General features: G+C 38.3%; 2 protein-coding genes across 2 annotated transcripts; one reads left to right on the top strand and one right to left on the bottom strand.

The window, feature by feature from the left end:
• Positions 1-540: 540 nt before the first annotated feature.
• tm4sf21a (transmembrane 4 L six family member 21a) lies at positions 541-2907 on the top strand. The gene is made up of 5 exons (XM_039776995.1): positions 541-844; positions 1124-1189; positions 2126-2259; positions 2340-2526; positions 2639-2907. The coding sequence occupies exons 1-5, from the start codon at positions 668-670 to the stop codon at positions 2645-2647; spliced, it is 573 nt and encodes a 190-aa protein (XP_039632929.1). The 5' UTR covers positions 541-667; the 3' UTR covers positions 2648-2907.
• Positions 2908-3448: 541 nt separating this feature from the next.
• Positions 3449-10645, bottom strand: slc25a15b (solute carrier family 25 member 15b). The gene is made up of 7 exons (XM_039776991.1): positions 10322-10645; positions 8893-8993; positions 6643-6901; positions 6412-6549; positions 5540-5715; positions 4955-5113; positions 3449-4713 (listed from the first exon to the last, which is right to left on the bottom strand). Exons 2-7 carry the CDS (start codon positions 8945-8947, stop codon positions 4592-4594), a joined length of 909 nt encoding a protein of 302 aa, XP_039632925.1. The 5' UTR covers positions 8948-8993; positions 10322-10645; the 3' UTR covers positions 3449-4591.
• Between the last annotated feature and the right edge of the window lie 632 nt (positions 10646-11277).

Genomic DNA, 11277 nt, shown 5'->3' on the forward strand with positions numbered 1-11277 from the left:
CTGTTTAACTTTCCACAATGTGGTCATTTATCAATGTTTAGCAGCTGATGTCAATGACACATTGTTCTTGCTTTGCAAAGCGTGCTGCCACAGGTCTAAAGTCCAACCGTGCCGAGATCCTGGAGTCACAATGTCAATACATTACCAGAATACTGTCTCACACATTAAATCTCAGCTTTTTCACGATCCCCACCAAGCCAGTCTAACAGCATTTAATATTAATACATTACAGCAACATAAAAGAAACAACTTTCACTACTAATAAGCATTTTGGAGGCCTGGTCACTAAACTAAACAGCATGTAATAGTGATGTGACCATCAATAATTCATCTGACCCAGATGGCCTGAATACATTCCAAATCTGCAACTACAACATGTGCATTGACACATTAGCTACCTCAACAAAACACGCCTTGTCTCTCAAATATACCACAAAATGAGTCACATACAGTTCTGCAGCCTATCCCTGGCTCTGTTTGTCAACCTTATCAGCTTTTCATTACACCTCCCACACCCTAAATTCCCTCTCTGTATTTAGTTTCTGCTCCCAGTGCAAATACATTTCCTGTTTGGGTCAGTTTCAAGTGGAACTTTGTTTAAACAAGAAGGATTTGAGTGAAAACTTAGGGAGTTGCACACCAGTTAGTTAGTTTTCACTCTGACAACATGTGTACTGGAAAATGTTCCCGTTGTATTGCTGTTACTCTGTACCCATTAGCACTTATATCCATCATCTGTAACATCGTGCTGTTCTTTCCTGGCGGGGACGTCAAGTATGCCAAGGATGGACACATTACTGAGGAGGTGAAATACATGGGGGGACTCGTTGGAGGGGGTGTAATGGTAAGTTGTCTTTCCTCTAACCTGTTACTGAAGGGTGGGACTCTGGATTGCATGCTGTGCAGCCTCAGAAATATGTAAGTTAGTTATATATGTAAAGCTAAAACTGAAAACAAAATGCAGGATTTTAATGAGCTCAATGCAGTTTGAAGTGGTAATCTGATTTAAGACAGACTTCTGCAATTGTATACATATTCTACAAGCTTTGAGTTATTAAGATTAAGTGGAAATGGTGAATTATTTTGAGTATTAATTACGGTCAACTCATGTGTCCTGCCACAGGTGTTGATCCCAGCACTTTACATCCATTTGACTGGAAAAGAGGGGTGCTGTGGAAATCGCTGTGGGGTGAGTCCATCAGAACTACAAATTAGACCTTTCAGGTGCTCAGTGAAAGATGGGCGCTGGCTTAAACGTAAATGATTAACACTATAAGCTACACACTAGATTCTCTATAGATGCAGACATACAATTCCCCAGCTGAACTCAATTTGAACTTTGAAAATAGTCAGGAAACGGTTGAACACTTTAGAAATCAGTGGAAATAGAAAGAAAACAAATTGTTTGAACACATATGCCACAATGTGTCTCACAGAAACATGATCATAATTAATAACACATTAAACGAAGATGTCAGTGTCTTTTATAGTTGTATCATTTAACCTTTACTGCAAAGTTACATTTAACTTCAATCTAAGTGTTTAATGGAGGCCAGTGACACTGCGTTTATGAATTAGTAGATAAAAAAAGCTTTAATATGCTGCATCACTAAACTATTGCACAACACCTAGGTCCTCTTTAGATAGATAACATAACATGTATGTAATACATGATAAAACCATAACAACAGTCCATCTGTTTCTTGATCTATAAAAAATATTTAAATGTTCAACACATGTGCCAAGGGCTTAGTGAAATGTTTTTTAACCTCTCAAGCTAATGACACGAATCATGTTTGTCTGTTAATGGGGTTTTATTAGCTTATGTTCTGATAAAATTGTCTGTTCAGTATGAGCAGTAAAGTGTGAAACACGTTTTAGCAGTTTAGCCTGCTGTAGTTTATCTTGTTAAGTGTTGGGGAAAACAGATGGATGGACGAAATGTGAGGAATGCGAGGTCAAACAAATGTTGAGACTGTTCCTCCTTTAAATCCTAAATACCTCATTTATCAATAGCACGACAAAAATGTAAGGAGGAGAAGGCTAAGCATTCAGTATGGATGAATGATGTCTTAAACTGCAACAGAAATGTGTCTGACCTTTGCTTATCATTTCACTTCTGCAGATGTTCTTATCAATTGCATTCGCTGCATTGGGCGTGGCTGGTGCCCTGTACAGTTTAATTGTGGCAGTGCTCGGTTTGCAGAATGGGCCTCTCTGCAAAGTTCTTCTGATTTGGTCGACACCTTTTAAAAACCGGTAACACTGGAGTTACTTTCTGATGACATTTGTTAATTTCCTAAAGTCCTGATCACTCACAAACCTCCTCTTTTGCACAGAGACTCAAGCTACCTGACTGACCACACGTGGTGGGGAACATGCACAGAGCCTAAGGACATTGTGCAGTTCAACATTGGCTTGTTTGCTACTCTGCTGGCCACAAGCAGTCTGCAGGTGGTTCTCTGTGCCATTCAGATGATCAATGGGCTCTTTGGCTGCCTGTGTGGAACCTGCGCCAACAAAGGGGTAAGAAGTGTTAAAAACAACAAGTTGAGGTGTTGTTAGGATATCTTAATTCAGACACTTCTCAGATGTAATTTTAAAGTAATTAATGTAATTTTTAAATTTTTACTTACAGCCGCTGTGAGTTCCTGACAGATGACTGGCGCCCCCTGCTGGAAGACGGGGAGTAGTGTTCCTGCTGAATCTGTATAAATATTCACTTTGAAATTGTAGATTTTTATACTTTGTGTGCGTTTCATGATACTTAATGCTGCATTATAATAATACACAGACATCTGAAATTTACTGCAATGTATTAAGGTAATGTTGTGAAAATGGCACAGTATTAGAAATAATTTGTGTTAAGTATACAGTTAATTTGAAATAAATTGGTTTTAAATATAAGCTGCTCATCCAGTTCTGTGTTGTGTCACATTATATTTGGCATTACACAATAATATTAACCTTCACTTTATTGTACTGCCTTTCAGTTAAAATGATTGACACCGTCTATATCATGTTTTACATCTCACTTCAACAAAGGTCTTTAGTTGCACATTTAGGAACTGGTTTTCTTTCTCTGGTCACTGATGGTGGCAGGTTCAAGAGCATTTAGTGGGAAAACAGATAGTGTGATTGAAGAATGTCAATTTTCCATTAAATGGTTTGACAAAACGCTAAAATATTCTGGTGTAATGATAATCCAACATGGGATGTTTACTTCATTTTGATGTGTTTAAGTTTAACTCAAAAGCCTGGAAGAGAAGGCCAGATGGACTTTCTAATATGTACATATTCTGAATTCTCCAGTATAATACAGTACATGTTTTATCAGAGATTTATGAATTTTGTTGTAGACAATAAAGATCTGACTTATAAAAAAAAAAAAAAAAAGATTGACACCAAGAGATAGCTAGAAAAATATAAAATAAAATACAGGACAAAGTTATTCTTCAATGACACCTTTATAATGTAAGTTGTTTTACTGCAATGAATATCACAACCAGTGTTATCTCAAATTTTTAGCATTTCAAAATACCTACATTTCTTAATTAACATTACAAGGAATATGATTAAGATTTCTGAATTTCCAACTACTAAGCACTGGAAAACCCTGCATGTGGAATGCAGTGTGCAAATGGCACATTTGACAAGGCAGTTGATATTTTCCTCATCAACTTGTACAGAACAATAAAGGTTACACAACAAAAAAAGGCAAAGTGTAGTGATTCAAAAGGCAAACAGTGGGTCCCAAAAGAGTGGAAACTTAATCACAACAGGAGTGGAATAAAACAGAAATATCAGTATGACGAAACCCCTGCTGGCTGCATTTGCTTCTATTGAGGCTCATGAAACTTGTAACACTTCAGTCAAGGACATTTTTCAACTTTTTTTTTTTTTTTTTTTAAACCAGAATTGCATTTTTTTGTCACTTTATCAAAACAAACTGAGATATGATCCAAAACCGAGACACTTGCTTAGCTGATAATGATTCCATAGTTGAGAACACAAGCCATGACAACACATTATAAGCAACTAATATGAATGAGTATAGGCCACTTGGCATTTCTAAATAAAATCGTCATGCAACGAGCAAGGTTTTAAGATTGTTTGCATTAAAGATAACCTCACAACGGAGTGTTTTTCTTACCCATGTAATTGCATACAGAGCAAGTAAAGAATGATTTGAAATGACTGGCAGAGAAAGATGTTTATGTGCGGCTACGACTTTGTTGAGGTAGACATCAAATAATCAACCGGAGTGTTAAAAATTCCTCATAAAGAGTGTGCTCACTGCAGCACATATATTTTTCTCATATAGTATGCAATACTACTTTAGGTGAGTTAAAAACAATCTGAATCTAAAAAATAAATTAATATAAGGAAATACAGTATGTTAACACCCTGTCAGAGGTGTAGGTTAAAAAGAGATGGAGTGTGGCAGCTTATAGGTTTTTAAGTTAAACAAAAGCAAGAAAGGGCCAAAACCCAGTCCCATACATAAGAAGCTTCAATGCTTCAATTGGAGTTTTGATGAGGTTATATGGCTACAATACTTCACCGCTCCGTTACTTGTGCTGTGCATATTTCAGTTGTCATACTGCTTCATCATGAGCTTCCGGCTGGCCTCATAACCCAGGAACAGCGCTCCGTTAGCAGGGAAGGTGCGGACCATGGTGGGGGTAAGACCAGAGTAGAGTGCCCTCGTACCTAAACGAAAGTAACGGCAAATGTTACATCCTGATTGATAACGAAAACAGTAGGAATGTTAATTCTTTTTTCACCCAGAAAAGCTGAACACCAAACATCTCTGCTGAAATCATAAAACAAGTGGGCTGGGATGTGGGGGGGGGGGGGGCTGTTTGTAAGTGCAATGGAAAATAAATAAAAACATTGTTTAACTAAAAGAAATCATAAAACAAAACATACGTAAAACTCCACGTTTACCTACCTTCAGTACGAGCGATGGTCATAAAGGTTTTGAAAAACCCTGCTTGTTTTCCCGTCATAGACATGACCTGGATCCGAGACTTGACGCAGTCGAAGGGATACACCACCAGCCAAAGGCACGCGCCCCCGAAACCACCGCTGAACACGATTGGGGCCACACCTTCATTATACACAGTGATACCCGTTATACACTAGAATACTGTACATCACATGTGTGGGAGGTGAAAGCAAATGTGTGAATAAAGAGGGAAAAAATGATTTAGATGGGTAATAAATCTTAACTCATGACTGCTAGGCCATATTTCAAATTCTAAGTCCAACAACAGTAACATTAGTAACTGAATGTAGTACTAGTGTAGTTAAAAGGAAAATTCCACTTTAAAATGATGTTATCAATCTGTGAGATTTGCGATAAAATGTTGTAATTTACTTTTCTAGTATTCCCCACTTACTTTTCCTCCGACCACCTCATTTAGTTCTATCAGTGAGTAACTTTTTCCACAATGCCTTTCAACAACCCATAGAGAACATGCTTAAGCTTGAATGGCGGACTTCTCGTTGTATGAATGTTGAATTATACTAGTACCTATGTCGTCTCGGTCACATTTCATGTAGTCGGCAAAGGTGGAGCGGCAGAGCTCATAGGCACCGAAGAAGCAGAAGTAACCGGGGACTTCTCTTGCTATGGTGGTGGTCAGGCCCTGGAAGAAGCCCTGCGGCCCCTCATTCCTCATGATGGATTTCACCACTGACCACATTGTACTTCAGACAGAGCAGAGGGACGTATGGCTCGGTCAGTGCACACACACTACAATAGTATAAGCAGATTCATTAATTAATTATAATACTAAAAAAATATTTTCACGCAAGACTACCTTAACTAACTCAGAAACATATTACCATATAACTACTGCAACTGGCATTGTAACTAATCACCGTGGTTCTACTGTATGGGAAATACAAATCACCTTACACGTCCACACCATTGACTACAGCGGAGCAGTGCTTTGAGCAGTGACGTCTTTGTCTTCTCTAAATCACTTTGTGAATATTCAGTGTTTTCCAAAGAAGACTAAATAAATAATTAATTTATCATATAATACATATAAGGTATCTGTTTGAGATAAACAGGGTTACACAGAAATATTTAGACATAATTAAAGTTGGATTTGTTTTAAGCAGCTTGATTTCCACATCTCAAAATATCTGTTTAAAGCAAAGTGCAATGTAAAAAAATAAAAAATAAAAAAATAGATCAATTGCAAATAAGTTATCTACCATAGGTGACAAATGAGCTATGAGCTACTGCCACCCCTTATTAGTTGTTAAAAAGTTTTTTCAGCATAACTCAATCTACTAGATATTAGGCAATATACAATCATAAAATCTGAGTAATGAGAGAGTAAATGACCCATACATTATTAAACAAAAACGTATGACTATATAAATACCACTTACTTGTCGCTCTTAGCAATCTTGCCTGATGCCTCCATTTCATACATGGCTTGCAGCCGACACTTGACGAGCTCAGTGGGGCAGAGTACTAGCGAGGAGAAAATGGATGCTACTGAGCCAGCACAGGCTTTCTGCGTGTCACTAACACAGAGGGAGGGATACAAAACAAGACAGTTAGAGACCTTGCCTATATTCTCAGGGTAACAAGAACAGCCTGGTTAACTTCCCCCCTACCTCAGGACAGCTTCACTGGGCAGTCCAGCTGTGAAACGGATGACCTGCTGGCAGAAGCCGTAGCTCATGAAGAGCACAGAGTTCTCGGCGATGTTGGCCATCAGTGCCGGCGTGGTGCCCTGGTAGAGACCACGCAAACCCACTTGTTTATAGGTGGACGAGACGCAGTGGATGAAACCCCGGTACATCGTAGGAAAGGTCTGCATCTTGACCTTTGCTGTGTCTAGAGGCTGCCCGCTAAAGACACATGCAGCTCCCCCTTGGAGGAAGACAGTGAGAAAACAGTCAACAACAGAAGTCGTCCAACAAACAAAGTATGGCTTGTTACTCAAACTACAGGGGGAAATCAAAGTTTGTGCACAACATATGTGCTGTGAAGAGAGATAGGGCTTGACGGAGGGTTTCACTCCACCGAGCGGTATAAAGAGTCAATGGGAACACAGAGAGAAACGAGCCAGAAAAACACAGGAATCATCAAAATCTCCTGCTACATCAGACATGGCTAGTGAGTCGCTTGGTTAAGCAGTGAAAAGACAGCATGATTATTACGTAGAGATTAAATATGGAACTTTTTCACAGTAGACAGTTTGACTTGTCATAGTAGGAAAAGCACAGCTGAAAATTGATAACCTTAAAAGGTCCAATGTGTTGAAATTTCTCCCATCTAGCGTTGAGATCATATATCGCAATCATCTCTCTGGCACCACACAGTTCAAAGTACGTATTACAGCTACGGTAGCCTTCACGCTTCAAAAAGTCGGTCTCTTGCTCTTTTCAATATCCTTTTTCTTTTTCTGGGTGAAGAAGAAGACTCCTGTTCCTGAAATTTGGATTTTGAATATGTGTGGTCCTCCATGTTTCCTTCTTCAAACTTACCGGGGCCGGGAAGCTACGATACCCATTAGCAGCATTAGCAGCACCTGTGAGTTTATCATGTGACAGCGAAAACGAGAAAGGCGGAGCAGTATGTCCTGTATGTCCCTTACCGGCTAACGTATTTCAAGATGGTGCATGAATATGGAGCATCTACCCAAGGGGGTAAGCTTCGCTTCAGAACTCGAACCTCCTATGGTGCCATTTCGATGCTACAAAGGTATCACCTCCCGTTAGCATTCCATTGACTGCCATTCATTTTGACATCACTTTGACAGCAAATAACTTTACATCTGAAGTGTTTAAAGACTCTATTTGTCCATTGTTTATTTCTAAAGAAACACGACAATGTATAAAAGGTTCCATTACCTTGTACCTCACGTTATGGCTCCGTAGCAGACGTTTTTGTAAAAATAGGCTAACGATTGTTTCATAACCACGCGACTTACTGTCGCATAGTAGAGGAATTACCGTATAGTACAGGAGAAGCTCGCAGGCAGTTTCGACTTACATGAGCTGTTTAGGTTTAATTACTAATGTTAACTAGCATTTTAGTTAGCAATAATTAGCCTGTGCCTATGTTATCTCTTTACATATACCTATGCCCTCCGTCTCTGCAAGATTCGGAATGATTGAGATTTCTCTTGGCACAGCTACCAGAAGACTTACAACTTTCAGACACGTTGCTCACGCCACATTTACGTTGTCTCTCTCAGTTGGAGGCTGCGCAGTAATGGTCAGCGCTCACTGGAAAAGTGCTTCTAATATCCTAGCAACGGGATCTGTTGGTCCAGTTTATATACTGTCTATGTGTCTACCCCAGTTCATGCGAATGCAAATGTAAAATTTCAAGCCAAAAGGAATACTTGGAATTGATGGTGGTGGTAAATATTCATGAAAAAGTGTGTGAATGGGCAACACAGATTTTGATAATGAACAACCAAACACGTTACACACTGGACCTTTAACGATGGCTCAATTCAATCAAGTGTCCCATTAATCTATTTCAGTGAGTTTTACACGTTTATTTCACACGTCATCAATGGATCATTAAACACAATTTCATAAAAGGTACAATGATCATATATAAGCCACGTGAAATGGGGAAGCCCAAATAAGCTACTAAAAGCTTTTCGGAGGGGGCCCGATAACGATAAACAACAACAGATAATATACAAACCAAAAACTCAATTTACCATAAACACAAAATAGACAATACAAAATACATGCACAATACCAGGGCCTCTCCTAAGTGGAATGCAGCCATCATTAATGGTTTTGAATACACCTGTGCTTTTCCTACAATGACATGTCTGCCGTGAAAAAGGTCTATTGTTTGTTTGCTAAATGTTTGGAGACAAAGCTACCTAAAGTTACCTATGGCGCCTGCAGAGAGGTCAATGATGGCCTGGACCACAGGGTGTGGGGCCATGGTGTCCAAGTAGTGGTCAGAAGAGGTTTCTCTTTCTCTCAGCTACCTGGTAAAAAGAAAAGAAAAAAGAATGACACTTTACCTCCTTACTCCACTCACAAAATACACTGCTACAGCTTATAAGACTGTATTAATTACTATAAACCTACAAAGAACATAACCAGCTATTTGTTTCTTGAAACACTTCACTGACACAGTTAATATGTGTTTCGACACAGGGTTCAGGGCCAATAACAGCAACAGGGTATTATAGTTCACTACAATAAAACCTGCCCTCATTTGTAGCAACAGTGATTATTAACAGTAAGCTAAGAAAGGGTTTGTCTGGAAAAAGAATAACTGTCATGTACGTTAAAAGGCAAGGGAAGGCGTGATGAAATTGATAAGTTTGCATTAACAGAAACTAGACACTTTACTCTCTCTCTGTCTATTATTTCTGATTGAAGAAGAAAAGCCCTTTTTTTGCAATGTATTGGGTTATTTCCAAGAGTATATTTTTTAGACTTAACTGTGTCCTCTCAGGGCTTTTTAAGTTAGCAACGTATTTACAATTATGTCAATGTTATACAAATTGTTTTTTCTTCTACTAAGCTAAAATAACAGTCGCAGTATTTTTTAGGGACACTGTGCTCCTTCCACTGCTGATATAACATAATATGTAGCTACTCTGTCATTATCGGGATGAGTAACACAAGGTTTCCACCAGTGGGCGACAAAATGCTATTCTTATTAAAACATTTTAAATAACCGCCGTTTAGGGCCAAAACATTAGAGTAAAATGTCGAACAACGTTTCCCATTGAGAGGTAACATAGGTAGCTACGTTTTGTGAGGTACCACTGAGGTACCACTAACATTATAACGTTATATGGGAAAGAATATTTTCTTATCAATCTCATAATAATATTTGCAAAGTTTTACATTCATAAATGTAAATTTGTAAATGTTTTGTATCATGTTGTTAATTTGCCAAAGTAAACCCTCACTTTAATGTTTTCAAGAAAGAAATGGCTAACGTTATATAAAAACAATAACTTTGGCAAAAAAAAGTAAAACGCTGTATGTTTTTCTTCTCTTTTGCTTATGTACTACTTATATTTTATTATGTAACGTTAACCAGTTAAAAACAATATGTAAAGTATTACTGTTTATTTAAAAAGAGAGAGAGAGAGAGAGAGAGGTAGCTAACGTTAACATTTTGCCAACATGTGTAGCAACAGCATCCATTAACAATAACGTTAATCTTAGCTAAGTAAGTTAGCTAGTTTTAGGCGAAAACCAGGTGAAAGTTACTGTTTTCTGTGCCGCGAATGTTAACTTTGTAAGTGTAAAAGCAGAAGAGATAAACGGGTAGTAATCCTTTAAAAATACCAACCTTAGAGGAAAGCGACGAGTTCAAAAGTCTGTATGTAACACATGTAACGTTATCAAACAGTAACGTTAACCGAGTGAGCTGCTGACTGAAGCTAAGGTCGTCCAGAGGTGGCCGCATGCTAACGTATGCCACCAGATCAAACATCCAAAGTTTATATTCGCGTTATCTCATTTGCAACATCTAGACCCCTTGAGTGGCCACTCAGTGTGAACGATGAATGGATCGGCCATCAGTGATAAGTGTGGTTGAGGAGGAGAAGCTAGAGGTTGTTTGGTTTCATCATGATGCCCGTCCGACATGAAGAGCTCCCACTCTGCTCGAAATTCCAGGTATCAAAACCGCCTTCGCGATAGGAATCTACTCATTCTGCTCTGAATGTACACTTTAGAATTGCCTTGTGTACCTGATATTACTACTGTAAGTGAACACAAGTATCTTGAATTGATAAGTTTGCACGCAAAACTACTTTTAATAAAAATTGCACATTGTTAGGAATAATTCCTTGCCATTGCAGTCAGTATCCTTCCCTCCATTTTACCTCGATTTAAATAACATGGTAGTGATTGTCACGTAAAATGTACATGTAAAGCTACACAATGTTCAGATACAATAATATAAAGATATAGCAACTGAGTGATGCTCTTAATTTAGGATCTATGACATGAAGGGTCAACCTTAAAGCTTCCGGTTCATATTCTTTTTCACTTTTCTTACACCACCCCCTGCTGGTTGTTTTTATTTTTTAAATTCCTTTCATTCCAGATTTATTTTTTTTTATTTTTATTTTTTTTACTTCCCAAGGACATTTGGTTGACATTAGTCATGTATTTTGGTTTGCTACTTTTAAAATTTTGCGACTTTTGCTTTGCTTTTCAACACCCCTGCTACAACAATCTTTAACAATCTAATCTTTGGTACATAATATATTTTGATAAGCCTATCATTAGTGTGATGTA

This window comes from Perca fluviatilis, chromosome 16 (assembly GCF_010015445.1).
Source record: "Perca fluviatilis chromosome 16, GENO_Pfluv_1.0, whole genome shotgun sequence".
In the NCBI taxonomy this organism is placed as follows: domain Eukaryota; kingdom Metazoa; phylum Chordata; class Actinopteri; order Perciformes; family Percidae; genus Perca; species Perca fluviatilis.